Source organism: Onychomys torridus, chromosome 21 (assembly GCF_903995425.1).
Source record: "Onychomys torridus chromosome 21, mOncTor1.1, whole genome shotgun sequence".
NCBI classification, from domain to species: Eukaryota; Metazoa; Chordata; class Mammalia; order Rodentia; family Cricetidae; genus Onychomys; species Onychomys torridus.
The window spans coordinates 32029537-32047549 of NC_050463.1; the positions used below are offsets into that span (position 1 = coordinate 32029537).

At 50.6% G+C, this 18013-nt stretch overlaps 1 protein-coding gene across 1 annotated transcript in view; it reads right to left on the reverse strand.

Moving 5' to 3' along the window:
• Plb1 (phospholipase B1) overlaps positions 1-18013 on the reverse strand; it is a 94820-nt gene that overhangs the window by 13611 nt on the left and 63196 nt on the right. The window contains exons 39-47 of the mRNA XM_036171024.1: positions 17729-17800; positions 12722-12787; positions 8896-8956; positions 8278-8336; positions 5970-6037; positions 5666-5709; positions 5357-5456; positions 1376-1427; positions 519-599 (exon numbers count right to left, since the gene is read on the reverse strand). Coding sequence (XP_036026917.1) covers positions 519-599; positions 1376-1427; positions 5357-5456; positions 5666-5709; positions 5970-6037; positions 8278-8336; positions 8896-8956; positions 12722-12787; positions 17729-17800 — 603 coding nt within the window. The remainder of the gene's footprint in view (positions 1-518; positions 600-1375; positions 1428-5356; positions 5457-5665; positions 5710-5969; positions 6038-8277; positions 8337-8895; positions 8957-12721; positions 12788-17728; positions 17801-18013) is intronic.

The window sequence follows — 18013 nt, forward strand, 5'->3', positions numbered from 1 at the left end:
CAGTTTGCAAAGGCTTGTAAGTCTGGACATGTTTCCCCACAGAGACGCATCAGGAATGGGGTCAGCTCCCAGGCCAGCTGGCTGGGGTTGGCTGGTTAACTTATCATGGTCCTGAAGGACAGCGAGGACACTCTTGAGTGTGCATCTGTCTTTTCCTAATTCCATTTAGAAGATTGGATAGCCTCCCCTTCCAAGAGAGGGCAGGATCCAAACAGGTACAAGATAGAGAATCACTGGCCAATTGTCTACCAGAAAGTGCCATCTGTATGCCCCAAAGAGGCCACACCCCCCATGTGTGAAGATTGGGTCCTTCTAGACCTTTCTTCTGAGTGGAGAACCACTCAGGAAAAGCTAAGCCTCACTCTGTGTGAACCAGAGGCTGCGGGGGTAGGATCAAGTTCCTGGAGCCCAGGCTCGTACGGCATCTGAAGGGTGTATGTCAGAGTCCAGGGTGAGGGGGAGGCTGGGGGTCAGCAATTTCATTCTCGCGCCCCCAGCGGGGCTAGTCAGCGGCTTACCGGATTCTCACAGTAATGGCACAGGTCGTTGCCCCCGATGAGGAGTGTGACCAGCTTCCAATCTTCCTCCAGGTTGATTGTCTGAGGGGACAGAGCCTGAGTTTAAGGTTCGGGGACAGCTGCTGGTGAGACTGGCCACGCCATATGGCCAGCTGATTCTCAGCTATCCTTTTTTGTATCACACAGAGTATGAGGTGGTAACTCCTCCAGGACTGTGGTGCCCTGAGATTTTAGAATGGATGTGTCTCACGTTTCCCCAAGCTCTTGAAAGGCCTCTTGGATTTTCAGGCTCCTCAAAAATGTGATCTGAGGCATTCAAAGGAGTTTGTGTCAAAAGATAGAGCTCGACAATAAAGTCGGGGCTCTTAGGGCCTGAGTTCATGGAGGGAGAAGCCAGCAGGGTCAGTATGGTGGGGTAAGACCAGGAAGGCCCAGGAGCTGCGGCTCCCCACTCAGCCTCCACCATAAAAGGAGTCCCTCCAGAAGCTGTTGCCCACAGCACAAGAACAGAGCATCAGAAAAAAAAAGTGCAAGTGAGATTCTGAAGGGCTGGGGACAGGGAAGGATTGGAATGGGCAGCCTATTTTTAGCACTTTGTGTTTATATAAGAGGGCTCTGGGAAGCCAACTCTGGGAGAGAGAGCCCCAGGCCTGTGATCTTGGCCAGCTCCCCGCACCACCTCGGCCTCCTGCAGCCAGCCCCGGGGCAGGGTGCCAGGCAGATCTCCTGTGAACTCCCTTGAAGATCACCTGAAGGCAAGCTGCGGGGACAACCGAGGGGTTCCTCAGGCCCTGCAGCTCCCCAGTTAAAGAGGAAAGCACCTTTGGGGGTGTGTGTGTGCTGCGGTGTGTACTCACAGGTGAGTTTTTCATTCTCTCCACCAGAGCCCGGGCCTGGGCCGGCATGTCCCTAGGGAGAAGGGAGAGACGTCACTCTCAGAGTTGCTCGGGATGGCGGCCTTAAGCTCGACGGCAGGAAGACTACCTCTGTGGAAGTCATGCTTCCCGGTCAGCCTTTGAGTTTCTGTTCTGCAGAAGCTGCAGGCTTGTTCTCACTAGGCATCTGGAGGCCACCACTGCTCCAGATCCTGCTGCCCCTGGTTGGGACAGGAACAGGGCCTCACTGGCCTCTTATCTAGAATTTGGACACTGTTTTCAGAGAGTCTCCCCCTCCTTTTTAAATCAAGTCTTTCCACTACAAGCTGAGCCTGTTTGATTCTTACTTGGGTGCCTGTTTTAAAAATAATCTTTATTTTTGAAAAAGTCACGTTCCTAAACCATTCCCCAGATTTCTTCTTTCCAGGCATGACGGCTCCTTCCACTGCTACGTCTGAGCACCAGTGGGCAAGCCTTTGGTCCCTTTAGTCTTCTCCATTGTTACCTGGATTGTGACACTATTTTCCTCCTCCCCTCTTCCAACAAGTCAGAATAGGAGAGAGAGTATGGGCAGGATGGGACTCCTTTTGTTTCCCCACTGTTTGATATAAAATAAAGGTACACTGTTCTAGATACTCAGCCAAGTACGGTAGTGGAATAGTATGCAGCCGTGAAAAGGAATGAAACCTTGCTGTACTCGGCAGCCTAAATGGACCTGAGATAACTGTGTGAGTGACAGATATGTTCACTGCATGAGAGCAGTGATTGTCTCACAGGTACGCAGGGGTCAAGACTTACCACATTGTATACCCTTGAATATGTGTGGTTTATTGTGGGTCAATATACCTCAATGAAGCAGTTTCCTTAAAAAGACACGTGTATTGAGGTGGGTATGGTAGAGCACACCTGCCATCCCAGCACTTGGGATGTAGAGGCAGGAGAATTGGGAGTTGAAGGCCAGCCTTGGCTACATGTTGAATGAGAGGTCAACCTGGGCTACCCGAGACCCTGTCACAAAACAACAAAATTGATCGGAGAAGGTAGGTGAGCAAAGGACACATAGCCGACCTAAAGAGCCAACACAAGATGGTGACAGGCTGTGAGCAGACACAGTGGGCAGACACTGGCCAGTACTCAGGGTGCCATCCCTGCCCCTTTTCATGGACAGTTTTTGCACCAGGATTGCAGTGACAGGCATCCGCTTCCTTCCAAGGCCCAGGGTCTCTCCTTGACGCTGTTGCCACAGCTCTGTGAGTTAGCACAGGTCCCGGGCCTGAAACACCATGTCCCGACATTACCCTGCCTTCCTACGGGAGAATCAGATGGTTCCAGTCTGCAGTGTTGCCATACACAACACCTCCTTTCCCCTAAAGGGGAAAGTTCCTTGGCGGGACTAATTCTTCCAGAGCAAGGACTTCACTTTTTGACTCTATGGTATCACTCAGTAATGCAGTGAATTACTGAATGCATTTTTTACTCGATGATTAATGGAAGGGAGATTAGCTGTTGAATAAAACTCTGAAATAAATATCCCAATAATGACAAACTTTTGTATGCACGTGGACTATGTGCCATACTCAATCTTTCCAAGGCTTATTGATCCCCTTTAATCCCGGGACAGTTCTGAGAGACAGGTACTATGATTCACCTCGTTAGAGCAAACTGAGATTCAGAGATGTTAAGCAACTTGTGCAAGGTCACACAGCCATCAAGTTTCTGAGTGGAGACTCAAACACGGAAGATCTGTCTCTGTGGCCCCGACATATACATGGGTGCTGGGGATTCAAACTCGGATCCCTCATGTGTTATCTTTCTCTTCAGATGAACTCACACTTCTCCACACTGATAAATGACAGGGTAGAAATAAGGAAAAGAGAGAGAACAATTCTCAACCCTTCCTTAAGCCAATGGCTTATCCTTGCTCCCCCTGCCCCCAACACTGGACATGGGTGATGTTTGCAGGTGTCAGCTACATCTCCTACCACTGCCTTCACTCAGGCAGGGATGCTAAATAAGGCAGTAAGAAAAGGGAAAGACGGGAACTGGGGAGATGGCTCAGTGGGTAGTGTGCTGGCTATCCAAGTGTGAGGACCCAAGTTTGAATCCCCAGCACCCATGTAAATCCAGGTACAACAGTGCACACCTGTAACCTCAGAGCTGAGGTGCAGGCAGTGTACCCGTGGGGTTCTGGCCAGCTAACCTAGCCTATCGGTGAGCTCCAGGTTCAGAGAGAGACCATGTCTCAAAATACAGGGCGGAAAGGCAGTGAATTAGCTCAGTGGGTGAAAGTGCGTGCTACACATGAGCCAGACAACCTGAGTCCGAGTCCTTGGAAGCCATGATGGAAGAGAGAACCTACTTCTCAAAGATGGTTTCTGACCTCTACACATGCTCTTCCCATGGGTACCCCACATCTCCATCTCTCTCTCTCTCTCTCTGTCTCTGTCTCTGTCTCTGTCTCACACACACAATAAATAAAATTACAGGACTGGAAAGATGGCTCAAAATTTAAAAATGCTTGCTTGCACAGGACAAGCATCCAGTTCCTATGCCAGGCAGCTCATAACCACCTGTATCTCCAGCTCCAGGGATTCCAATCCTCTCTTCTGGCCTCTGTGGGCACCGGTGCATGCATGCACATGTGCATACACAAGGTAAATCTTTAAAAAATAAATTTAAGGTGGTGAGTTACTGAGAAAATGTAACATTGTCTTCTGGCCTCTCCTTGTAGGAGCATGTGTGTGCATATGCACCTGAATGCACACACTCACACCCATGTCCATACCATCCCCATTCCCCCATGGGGGGGGGTGGGCGAGGAAGAGACTGGGGAGCCAGCCCCCATGAACAAAGCCTGGGCTCCAGTTACCTAACAGTAACTAGGTGCTGGAATAATGGCCCACAGGGCCCAGTGTTTTGTAGACAAATAGGTCCTCCTTGTGACACTGAGAAAGTATCAACACTTCTATGGCACCAAGATTCAAGTGGAGCCCTGGGCCTCTGGTAGGCTTCAAAAGGAATGTTCTCTGTAAGCAGTGTGTGAGTCAAGCCTGTGCCGTCTCCCTGGTGACAAGAACGCAGCATCCTTCTGCAGAGCGAATACCCAGCACGCTCCGCTCTGCTCTGCTCTGCTCCATGCAGGAAATCAATGAACCCGGTCAGGCATTTCAGCTTTAATTACCTGGGTTGCTATCAACAACAGAGAGCCCAGTGAAAACAAACCACTACCATGCTATTTGAGGGGCCCCGACATCCGACTCTCTAGTGTCAAAACACAGCTTTGCTTTTTCGTTGAGATCCAAGGATATGAGGCAAGACAGAGAAAAGCAGAGGAAGAGAACTGAGTAGCTCCCTGCACAGGTGACTCATGCCCCTGGTAGACGAGAGGCGGGACTTGAGTCAGCAGGGACAGAGTCTGCTTGTGTGAAGTAATAACTCCTTTGCCTTCTTAAACAGTGCAGTGGTCAGAGCTATGTTCAGGAATGGTCTGATCTGGGGCCTCCCTGATAACTTGCAAGGTGACCTCTGGTATTTAAGAAACTCTCTAGCCACAAGGTCCATATCACAGTACCTGTGTCCAAGGGTGTGAGGACTACAGGAGATAATCCATGTAAAAGGTTTGGTGCAGGCCCAGCATTCAAGGAGTGCTGTGTACCGACACTATGACCAAACTGGGTCCTAGACATTGTGCCCCTCGCTTTTAATCCCAGCACTAGGAAGACTGAGACAGGAAGTGATATGGCTGAATGGTGAAAGGCATATAAGGTGTGAGGAGACAGGAACTAGAGGCTTTCAGTCAGAGGATTCAGGGAGATAGGATCTCGCCTTCCATTCAGCCTGAGGATTCAGTAGTGATGAGAAGTTTCTCTAGGGCCTTGTTCCTTTGTCTCTCTGATCTTTCAGCATTTACCCTGATCCCTGATCCCCACCTCGACCTCTTTGCTGGTCCCCACGTCAACTCACTGAGCTCTGGCCCCTTCTTCTGCCACATTGAATCCCGCCGTCTCTTCCAAGGTACTGGTAGAGAATCCGAGGATGGAAGGGTTGAACCTTTTCAGTATGTCTTTAAAGAGGGGTGAAGCAGAGAACACAGGGGAAAGGAGCTGAGGTGGTCCTCTAGTTTGGGGTCACAGGTGTGTGTGGCAGGAGGGGCTAGCTGATCCCCTTCCCTGCAGATCACTTCCTGTTTCTCCAACTCTAGGCAAAAGGCCCTGGCCTGGGTGAGGGTCATGATAGTCACGGTACCAGGACCTCTTGGTGTGGGCTACTTACTGGGCAGTGTGGTATGGGTCTCCAACGTGCCATCTCCTCCAATGCTGGGGAAGAGAAAGTCACTTTGTCAAGGTCACGCTGACCTGCTGCTGCCTCTGGGGTTGTGACAGGTAGGAGTCAGGCCGGAGAGATTCTACCCTTGAGGCTTCCACCCTCAGGGATAACACAGCCTCACAGAGCCTCCTTGATAACAGACTTGGGCCTGCCGACCTACGCCTACCCCTGAGCAGGTGGCGGGGAACCCACTTCTTATGCCTCTTTAGGGAAATACTATCTATAGAGAGTGAGCCCAGAGTACTCTTACCTCCAGGACAGCCCCCTCCAGGAGGTGGTTAGATTGCTGGACTCACTTGGTCGAGCTCCAAAGGCTGTCTGTGGAAAGCAAAGAGCTTTCAAAAGGCCGTCGTACGGCAATGACTTAGAGGACCTTCGGGCAGGCCCTCTGGCTCTTGCGTAGCAGCCAGTACTTGGCTCACCTTTTCTAGGCAAGGGCCTTTCTTCTGTTTCTACATGTCTAAGGTCCAAGTTCTTCTCCCAGACTCTCACTTGGTCCTTTCTTTCTTTTTCTTTCTTTCTTTCTTTCTTTTTTTTTTTTTTTTTACACTGTTCATATTCTTGGAGGCACTCACATGTCTGTTACGGACAACTCGGGTATCCCATCTGACCTCACAGCGGCCACCATGTTCCCTTCCTGCCACCAGGGCTGCCACGACTCTCTACATCTCTTTCTGCCATTTGCCTCTGACTCTGACGCTTCCATGTGTCTATCTTGCCTTCAGGGTCTAAAGCAAAAACACCGTCCCCGGTGTTAGACGCCATCATCCAGCATCCACTTTCTGACCCCAGGGTCTGCTCTCTGCATTTCTGACCATGCCACGCCTCAGAGGGAAGCATGCTGACCTGACACTACCTCCAAAGCTGAAGGCCTTGAGCTGCTCTGCTCTGTCCTTGCCCTGCCCTCCCCTCCCCTTCCTGGACTGCTGAACCTCTTCCTCCCCAGCCCCAGAAATCCCTAGCTCATTCTCTCCCATCTCCCCCCACATCTCTTCCCTGCTATCCCCGCCAAGGCAGGGTGACAGTCAAACCCCTGTCCTGTGGGGACATCATCATCTGCAGTCTACCTCCTCTTGTTGCTTCCTTTTTTCTAATTTCTTTTCTATGACCATTTATGAAGCGGCCATCTTTTATTTTTTTCTTGATAAAAACAAAAGAAACCATCTCTCTTTGGAATTTACCGAAGTAACACGTTTGCCATAATCGGAGAATTAAGCAAAGACTTACAAACAAACAAACAAACAAACAAACAACAACAAAAAAACCCAACTTAATCCCACCACAGGAATCTTGCCCCAAGGCTGGGGTGCAACTCATCCTGTACAGTGCTTGCTTGGCATGTATGAAGTCCTGGGTTCAATTCTCAGTACCAAATAAACTGGGTTCAGTGGTGTACACCCATAATCCCAGCACTCCAGTGGCGGAGGCCAAGAGGAATAGGAGTTAAGGTCATCGTCAGGAAGTCTGAGGCTAGGCAGGGCTACTTGAGTCTTCTCTCAAATTAAAAATAAAAATCAATATTGCCTCAGCAGGGCCTGGTAGATCATGCCGGTAATACCAGCCATTGAAAAGCTAAGGCTTGCTGGGGTTTGAGGCTAGCCTGGGCTGCAGAGCCAGTTGGAGTCAGTCGGAGCTATTTATTGAGATACCCAACACACAAAACAAAACTAAAGAATCATGGCCCTGACAGTCTACTGCATCTACTATAAATCACTTGCTTCCTCTACATCTGTACACATGCACCACCAGGATGAAGTCATGGTTGTTGGGGGCCTGGTGTACACTCTTCACTACTTTTCCAGTGTTTATACCACAATTAAAACACCTTTGCTGCTGGGCGGTGGTGGCGCACGCCTTTAATCCCAGCACTCGGGAGGCAGAGCCAGGCGGATCTCTGTGAGTTCGAGGCCAGCCTGGTCTACAGAGTGAGTTCTAGGACAGGCCCCCAAACTACACGGAGAAACCCTGTCTCAACAAAACAACAAAACACCTTCACTTCCATGTGGGATGGTTTTGTTTTCACAGGAACGGACATGAATTTTGAAAGTCCCATATGTCCCCATTCGCTCATGATTCCCTCCCCGATAAGTTTCCGGCTGTCTTAGCCTGAGGGTCATGACAGTGTCAGGCTTCCTTTTAGAACTGCTGAGAGGGCACGGTGCACAGAGCAGTGGCTAAACAGTTTGACAAATGCCACTGAGCCAGGACGGAACTGGGTTTCCCTCTGTCCCTCAGGAACACGCCCGTAGGTGGAGTGAGGGGCTCCGGGCAGTGTGCCACTAAGACCTATCACTCTTTAGGACTGTGTCAATAGAGTTGGATTCGGGCAACTTTGGACATGAGGATTACACTGATGTGAGGGAGCGGGGTGGGGTGGGGCAAGACCCTGTACACGGGGTGAAGTTCAAATAGGGGCTAAGGAAGATGGGGGGAGGGAGGCTGGGGTGCATGGGTCACGCCTGGAAGGGGGCTCCCTGCTCAACGCAGAGGCAGAGCTGACTCTGCCAAGCCAGGCTAAAGTCTGTGGGGCCCACCCTGGCCCACGGGGCAGCACTCACAGTCAGAGAGTCACCCATCGCCGCCACCACCTTGATGTCTGCTGGTCGGAGCTCGTGGACTAGGAGAAACAGGCAGAAGTAGAGTGGACGGGTGTCGGCCTTTTACAGTGTGCGTTCAACAAGGCCAGGGATCTGTGCTAGCCCACGGCTCCCTATGCTGTTTCTAGCCTAAAGATGTACTGATACTGCCTCTGCAATTCGTTCGGAATGCTAAGGTTCTAAAGAGTGCAGGCTTGATGGCTACCATCTGGCATGCTGTAGGTGGTCCAGCAGAGTTCCAGTGTGGTTCACGTGGAATAGGCAGCTAGGGCCACATCCCTGGCTGCACCTGTCTCACCAATCGGGGAGGCCTGAGGAGCTGTGTTGAGACTTCAAAGAGACAAAAGTATTATTTGGGGGAGAGGCCTGAGTCCTTTCACCCTGGAGCCCAGCAATAGCTGCAGACCAGCTTCTTGGGGCAGCCGGGGGGGGTGTGTGTGGGGTGGGGTGGAGAGGCTCTGAGCATCTAGCTCTGCCTTGCAATGGAACCAGCAAGGTCTGCTCAACACTCCAGGGTGCACCTATAGGTCTCTGGCCCAATGTGGTATTTTGTGAAGGGGGTGTGATGATCTCACTTACCTGAGCTGGGCACACTGCCAGAAGGATTCTGCTCTGTGCACAGAAAGTCACTGCCCCAGTTCTGAGTCAGAAGGAGAAAGATAGAGGATAATCACTCACATGCAGGCAAGGTGCACCCAAGAAGATTCAGCCAAGGAACCTAGAAATACATTCCTGGATGTATAGTTAGCTGCAGGTGTGGAAAAAGGAAATTAGAGAGAAGTGGCACACACACACACAAACATACACACACACACACACACACACACACACACACACACACACACACACACTCACAGCATAGCCTTTCCCTTCCTGACTTATCTACATTTGGATGGAGTCAGCAGCCACAAAATAAGGCAGAAAGCAATGAATTCTTACAGTTTTGCAAAGGACACAGGTTTTATACGTCTAACATGAGTAATTACAGGCATGCTTTGATGTGTGTTAATACTAAGTTGACTGACATTAATTATGACATCAGAGTCTAAACAACCATCCATTTTACAAAAATGCCGAAGGTTTGTAATTGCAAAGCTCCTGGCTTCTGCCCATCTTGCTGTTTTAACCCAGAGCTATCAATCCCTCCCATGTGCAGGAACGAACACCTGACACACTGGATACTTTTGGTCAACTGTCCTTGTCTCTAATAAAGGGTGGATTTTCCAGCCACCCGGGGAGTCAGGGAAGGGTGGGAGGTAGAAAACCCAGGAATGACAATTCAAGCGAACCGGTGGAGAACTAACTTTCTCCCCACAATGGTTTGACTGATTTTTCTCGGAGTGTGAGTGACTGCCAGAGCTTTGGAAAGGTCATCCAGAGACAAGCCTTCTCATGATCCTCCTGAGCAAATGAGAAGAACTGTCAATCAAGGCCCAGCTTTCTCCTCAGAGGGAGGGAAGATAAACCGTCAATCAAAACACAACTCCCCCCTTAAAGGGAGAGGGGAAAAAAGGTGATTTTTTTTTCAGCCAAAAAATAAATGATCATGGCCCAGGGACATAGATTTACTTTGCCCCAAATATTATGTTCCAATGTAGAAATGGTTCTGTGAAGTTTTTATAGTCACAGAACAAAGAAATACATTGATGGAGACATCAGGTGTCCAGTTAAAGAAGGAAAATGTCCTCTCGGATGCTCTCTGATGACATTTTTAGCTTCTGGGGTTGATGGAAGCTAGTAGTTGTCTACTTAGTTCATTAATTTTTAAAAAGTCCCCCCCCCCCCCCCCGAGAGTCACAAGGACTTAGGTTGGGCACAGAGCTGAAAAATGAATAGCTCCCAAGGGGACTAAAGACAGCACAAGACTATTTGGCTCTGGATCTGTAACATTCCAACTCTCTACATTCCTGAAATTGTGATCAATCGACCTTGAAGACTCTTTGACATAAGTGTGGCTTCCTTGGGGCTGGGGGGGGGGAGGACTTCACCAAACTGTCTCTTAAACATTTGCTTAATCCAGTAGATCCGTTTCTCCCCAGGGCCTCCTCAACAGATCACAGTGATTTCCCCTATCTGTTTAGATGTTTTATGGAAGTCAAGAACAGTCACATTGGGAAAAGTGTAACTTTGAAAGAAAGTTCTAGAGCTACCAACCACATTGTGGGAATCTCTGATGGTGTCACAAAGGATAGAACACCACTCTGTTACCTCAACCAGGACCTGCCAGGGGTCTGCCATCTTGCTGTATGTACACTGAGAGGGTCCAGGAAACCACCTAGGACTTTGCAACAAAGGCAGTGTTGATGCTGCCTACTTTAAGCAGCCATCTATTAAAATGAGAACATACCTTTCTACCCTGAGCTTTAAACAATGGACAGAAAGATCCCTAAGAATAAAGATCCAGGAGAGCAGGCCGAGCCCCACTGTTCACTAATGTCCATCCAGCACTAGGCATAGTGGTTGTCCCTTGTAGTATCCATCAAGGAAGTGGAAAATGAACAGATGAATGCCTGACTGACAAGACTTTTCAGTCACACGGGAATTTGGTCACTGGTTCAAGCAGGACTCGATACCTTTGGGTTAATGTGAGTCAGAGAGAATTCAGACAGCCCGGAGATGATGTAGCTCCCAGCCACACTGCTGGAATAGGACGTCACACTTGACAGTTCCTGGTACCCCCCGCCCCCCCCCCACAGGCTATTCTCAGCGCTTTGGTTGGCTTATGAAAGCTCTTTCTTCTAGGTGTGGCAGTTCCCACCTGTAATCCCAGCATTTAGGAAGCTGAGGCAGGAAGGCCATGGTGAAATATAGCCCAGTCTGGGCTATAGAGTGAGATCATATTTCAAAAACCAAACCCAGATTTAAGTAAAAGCTAGGTGTGGTGGTGCACACCCAGAACCCATGGACTTGGGAGGTGGGATAAGAGAATCAGGGGTTCAAGGTCATCCTTGGCTACATAACAGGTTTTAGGACAGCCTGGGCTACATGCTATTCTATCTCAAAAAGCAAGATCCCCCTGGTCATGGATGTCTGGTACAGTCTCCATGCTGCAGCCAGAGAGGTCTCTTAAAATCATGTACCAAACATGCCAGCCTGGGCTACCAAGTGAGTTTCAGGAAAGTCACAAAGCTACACAGGGAAACCTTGTCTCAGAAAACCAAAAAAAAAAAAAAAATCATGTACCAAATCCTCAAACTTCCCATGGCTTCCTGTCTGAAACCTAATCTTCATCCCCAGGCATCCTGGCTGTGTGTCCTGGCCTTGAGTACTACTTTGCTCTCATCTCCCACACTGTTTACTCTCCACAGTCACATGCCCTGACTCCAGCCACTTGGACTTTCCTTCTCGATTATCCTCAATTCACTTCACCCCCATCCTCTGTGCTTTCTGGCCCTTTTGCTTGACATTTTCTGGTCCTCCAGGCAGCTGGCATCTTTTCAAGCTGCATGTCTCAGTTCAAATCTCCCCTTCTCAGACAGGCTCAGCAACCATGATGCATCAGAATCAGCCACCCTTCCTGTGGCCCATCCTTCCTGTGGCCCATCTCTCTCCTTTGAGCAATGGCTGTCCCTTACCTGAAATGATCACTTTAGCTATGTCCTAGATGTCTCAGCTCAGCAGATGGGACTCTCTGCAAAAGCTGAGTCCCATCAGTTTCTACCGCCCTAAAATAGTGCATGACACATAGTAGGTGCTTAATAAACAGTTGGCTCTAACTACCCAGGTCAGGACCATGTCACATGCATCTCTAAATCCCCACCAGCCCTCTACATGAATGTAAAATGCTCAAGTCTCTGTTCCAGTGGACCAGGCCTAGGTCCTTCAAGGTGTGGTGTGCTATGGTGTGCTGTGGTGTGGTGTGGTGTGGCACAGGATCTGGCAAGCCAACTTCGGAGTGTTGATCCTTAAAGCCAAAGAGCTCTCTGAAAGCTCAGAGCGGGATTGAGTGACTTGTATTCAGTTAAGGCTGGGGCTTCGGTGTGGATATGCGTCAGCTTCCTGCCATGCCCCACCCCTGGCACAGAGATTCCTTCCCATTCAGTTTAGGGTTCCACCTTCAGGAAGCTGATGGCACTTCATGACCCCTGCCCCGCCCCCACTGTCCACTTCTGAAAGACTGAGATGCTTAATGCGACACAATGTTGCCGAGCCCAGGACGGGAAAGGTCAGTGCACGCTGGTCCCTGGCACTTCCTCTGCTTGGCCGCTGACGTCAGGTAGACAATTTAAGAACATGTCAGGACCGTTCTGGGGCCTCAGTTCCGGACCCTTTTTTGTACATTCCAATTCCCAGGATGTCAGAAGGATATATTTGGGCTTAACAGTGAAATCTGCACCACACCCCGAGTCCCTGGCAGGTAGGACTAGCTTGTGTCTGAGAGGCCCAGACATGAGTCAGAGGTTACCTCAATGGCTGGCTTGGAAGGGTATGTGTAGTTGCTGTTCCGGAAGGTTCTCAGGAAGGGCTCATCCTAGGAGGAAAAAAAAATGACCCAGGGAGGTTATCTAACAGCATGGAGGCTGTGTATGAGCTAACCACCCTGCCTTCTAGGTTTATTTAACAGGGTTCTGCATCGAACTGCAAAGAGCTGAATAGACACAATTTCAGCCATTCCAGAAGGGTTTTTGTAAGCCCTTATTAACCAAGGAGGCACAAATAAAAGGCTGAGAGAAAGTTCACCACATTCTGCGGTCTGGGCTCCATGATCTCATGTAGACCATAGCAATTATGCGCATCTCCACAGTCCTCGGTCTTACCTATTTTCTTATTTTTTTTTTCTTTCTGGCAAAAGACTCACATTTCAGCCATTTTCTTTCTGGAGAAGGGTTATGATGATCAGTGTGTTTTATTACCTGGCATTTTTTTTTGTTGTTCTTTCTCTCTTCCTTGTGCTGTGTGGATTTATGACTCACTCTAAGTTGGCTTCCTGTATTTTAGGTCACTTTTCCCCCTTGACTAACCTGTCCTCCAGGCAGGCCCTCCTCACCTCCCTGTTGTACAGTCAGTGCTGCTGCAAGCCAGGGGAACACTCCCAGGCCACCCAGTGGCAGGTGAAGGGTTAATCAAAGAAGGGTGGAGGAGGCGGGGGGGGGGGGGGGGGCAAAGGAGAACCAGGAGAAAATCAAATGAGGAGAAGACCCACAACCGAGTAAAGCAAAGTCAACTTAAGACCTGGACCAGGAAACAGTGAGGTAGACCAGGCCTAGGAGCACTCAGGGAACGGGCTTGTGGATCAGAAAGACCAAGGCTGGGGGAAAAAATGGGAACCGAACAGTCAGAGGTGTGGAGAGCGGAGAGGGGAAAGTCAGGCGGTTGGACAGGTGTCTTTAGAGATCAGTTCCAGGTGCTGTAAACTAAGTCTCTGTGGTAAACTCAGCTGGGAGAGGTTTTATTTTTGACTCACAGAGGGGTAGCTGTAGGAAGAGGAGGAGGAAGAGATGAGGAGGAGGAGGTGGAGGAGGAGGAGGAAGAGGAGGAGGAAGAGATGAGGAGGAGGAGGAGGAGGAGGAGGAGGAGGAGGAGGAGGAGGGTTAAAATGTTGAAGCTAGCTGGGTGGGGGTGTGGTTACACACGCCTTTAATCCCAGCACTCGGGAAGCAGAGGCAGGCAGATCTCTGTGAGTCTGAGACTAGCCTGGTTTACAGAGTGAATTCCCAGACAGCCAGAGCTGTTACACAGAGAAACCTGTCTTGAACTGCCCCCCCCCCCCCCCGCCGACCAAATGCTGAGGCCTGTCTCCCCTTTTCTTCTCTGTCTCAGCACTCCAAGCTGAAACAGAGACCAGCGACTCAGGAGATGTTGCCCGTGCGAGACAGAGAAGCTTGTAATGGCATGCAGCATAGTTAGTTAATTAGGCTGTCTCAGATCAGTGTCCTCGGCATCCACCTTGCCTCAACAGTCACCCCAGGAGGGCAGCCTGGGTGCCTTCTATAAAAGACCAATCTACACCCGTGTCCAGCTCCTGTACCCAGAGAGATACCAAGTGGAGAGCAGGGGAAGATTTGTCCATCAGGCACAAGGAAGAAAGACAGACATGAGACACTCCCTAAGCAATAAAGACCAGCAGAACTAGAAGTGCGGAATTTTTCGAGGGAACTGACACAAGACTTGGGGACATACATCCCTCAGGACAAGACTGGGCGTGGGTGCTAGTGATGATTCTCCCTCCACAGAGAAGTCCTGGCTGGAGCGGAAGGCACAGTCCACGTTTACCTTTCTGGAAGAGCTAGGTGTCTGGGAACTGTTTATCTAACCATAGGAAGCATGAGTTGGGGGAGAGGAGACTATGCCGAAGGGATCAGAGGACAAGGGGACCTTGGGGCTTGGCTTTTATTGGCTCTTGGTTGCTTTAGTGCACATGAGTCAGGCTGGTTTAAAGGGCCTGGGGTGGGGCTGACGACATGAGAGATTCCTGGCTTCGAGCCTGAGCAGGTAGACGGGAGGCTGCCCGGTGGTTTCCGTGGGCTGCCAAGGAGGCTCAGTCCAGGCAAGAGCGAGCAGTTGAGTCAGTGGCTGGAGAACCTGGCTGCTGTGTAGCTAGATGGAAAGGTCTACAGAGAAGGAAGGGGGCTTTTCTGATGGGCTATGTATACATTTAATCTCCTCCTCCGTGTCTTGGGTAGGAGCGGTAATCTTATACCATATGTGGCTTCCAAGAGGAAACGTGTCTTAAGGGTTTGGAAATCTAGGATGGGTGTCTGGGAAAGAAAAAATAAACAGTGGTAGGGTGAGAGACTGTGGAAGCTGGAGCTATGAAGTTCAAGGCGGGGGGGGGGATATCTCTAGAAATAGACCAACTTCAGAGTGGGGATGTACACAAAAAGACCGAGACCAGGAAGTCTGAGGGGGCCTCGTTTTCAGAGCTAGAGAGAGGAATTATGAGGTAGGAAGGGAAGCAACCAGGAAAAAAATTGGAGGTGCTTAAGCCTTATCAAGTCAGGGAGGAACAGATTCCAAAGAGAAACGGAACTGTGACAGGGGTCAAGAAGGGTAAAAGCTGGAAAAGGGCAGAGCTCAGCTTTGGAGTGAGGTCCTGAAGGGGCAGAGAGAGGAGAACAGTCCACGGAGCTAATCAAGACTCAGTTGCATGGAACTCGCCCACTCTGCAAAAACATCCTAAAACCACCACGGTGTACTGCGAAGTCACCCTCCCTGGCCCAGTGGAATGTGCTATCATGGTATCAGTGAGGCTGGCAGTGGAGGAGGAGATGGGCCCTTCTGGAAGGACTCACTCCCAACTCGCTGCCTCCGCCCCTCCCTCACCCCCCAGGTCCTGCTTGTGGCTTCTATGTTTAGACACAGCCTGGATGAAAATGTGCACTGCCTGTCCCCCTCATCCGCTCACACGGAGAGACGGGTGGACTTTTGTACGGCTCTGAGGCACATGGCAGGGAGCAGATGGCACCTGAGACACTGTGCTGTGAAGCTGGGCTGCCCAACAGATGGACCCTTTTGGAATGGGCTCCAGGGTTGCTTAGCAACAGCTTCTCCTGGGCTGGGCTTTTACAGGCTCTAGGAAGCTGGATCTCTCCTCAGCTCATCAATAGTTAGTTAGTCAGGTCAGGTTCTGTCTGGAATGGAGGAAGTAAGCTGGAAGTTCTAGGTAGAGCCTCACCCCTTTGGGGCTCCCTGCCTGAACTGGGACAGAGAGGGGCATAATATCCCTTGGGGCTCACAGTGAAGGGACCCTCCCTGACCCAGGGCCGGGACCTCAATTTGGCATATCATGTTTGTAAGGAGGAAGAGCTCGTGATGGCCGAGATTTGACACTTTGCGGGGGGGGGACTCTTGTACTTGATATCCAGTGTGTTCACATCCATTATACAGGTACTACAAACCTCAGCTTTATGCTGGGGAGATGGCTCAGTTGGTAAAGTGTTTGCCACAGAAGTATGAGGACCTGGATTTGGATCTAGAACACATACAAGGAGCCAGATGTAGAAGTTTGAGCCTGTAATCCTAGACCAGGGGAGGCAGAAATGGGGGGGGGGGGGGGGATTCATGGGATTTACTAGTCAGCCAGTCTATAGCCAAGTTGTTAGCTCTAGGGTCCTTAGGAGAGCCCATTTTGAAGCTAAGGTGAAGAACAGTTGGAAACATCCAACATCAACCGTTGGCCTCTGTGTACGCATGCGTGCACACCCATACATACAAGGGCTCACAAAGAGAAGGAAAATGAAATTCTTATGGTATAATTGCTGCTTTAAGTCTTCAAATGCCCCTTACTGCACAAACTGCCCAGGTCCCTCCCCCTCAATGCTCCTGGGCAGCCTCAGGAAGTGGCAATATGTTCACACATGGCATAAAGAGGCCTCACCCAAGCCCTTTTGCCCAGCATCTGATCAATCGTTGGCACTCAAGCTACCTATGCACGCTGATGATCACATGACTCGACTTTCTCCTCTGCTTGGAGCACTAGATCCAGCCATTGAGCCCTCTGTGGCTACTGCCCTTACCCCCTCTTCCTGCCCCTCTTGCTCATGGTATATCAGAGGAAGCCAGGTACTAAAGATTGAGATGGAAAAGGCAGCTGACAGGGAGCACGGAGCAGGATAGGGGCCTCCCCTTTTCTTGGGATCCCCAGCAGATATCCCAAGGGAGCTGCGAGCCTAGGCTGAGGCTCTGCCTGGTAAGCAGGGGGCCGGGGAGGGGGGCAAGGGCGGAGTGCTGGTTGCAGCCTGACCCAGACTGGAAACCCAGCCTCCCACATTAGGTCAGGCACTCTGCTTTTATGGCCACCAAGGGCTCTCTAGCCTTGGCCTTATTTGGATAAAAAGCCATAACACAAAACCAGAAACACAGGCTGAAGGCAAGGGGAACGTGAACCTGCCCCCACTCCAGGCCTGAAGTCACGTTGAACATATTCCTCCTTAAAAGGAGCACTGAGCTGTTCCTGATGCCAATTCAGGCTGGTCCTCTCGAGCCCTCCCTGATGGTAGCTCAGGCTCTCCCGTTGTGACCCCCTCTGTTGGCCCTCTTCGTGGGGAGAACACCTAGCCCAGGCTCTGGGCTCCTGGGTCCCTCTCTTGGCCCTTCCACCCATACCTAGACAGTCCCATCGGCTCTACACTTTCTTGCCCTCCTGGTTCTGCTTCCCTGGCTCCTCTTTGTGAGGACCCAACTTTATCACCCATCTCCAAGGAAGCAGCTCAGCCACATTTCCCTCTCCCTGTCTCCCAAGTCCATCTCTCAGCCTAGGGCTGAGCAAGTGGAGGGGGAGGAGGAGGAGGGGAGGAGGAGGAGGGGAGGAGGAGAGGGGGAGGAGGGGGGGAGGAGGAGAGGAAGAGATGGGGGAGGAGGAGGAGGAGGAGGGGGAGGAGGAGGAGGAGGAGGAGGAGGAGGAGGAGGAGGAGGGAGAGGGACAGGTCTAGCCAGTTTCTGAGGACAGACCAAGCAGTCCCTCCTTGACTACCTGGGTCGGGCAGGCCATGGCTATGAATGCTCTCAGGTCCAAAGTATCTGTTTTCTTTCCCAGAGGTTCAAGCTGATGGGGGAAGAAAAGAAACACACACCAAGCTTGTTGATTCCTGCTGAAGAAGTGAACATCAGAACTTCATTTTGGGGGTGTGGCTTTGACCTGAGGCTCTGTCAGGTGCTGGCAAGCAGGATCCAGAGCAAGTCAGTTGGCTTCTCTGGAAACTCAAAACACTTCCCGTGAGACTGCGTGTCTGTGGAGGGGCTAAAAGGAGATTATGTG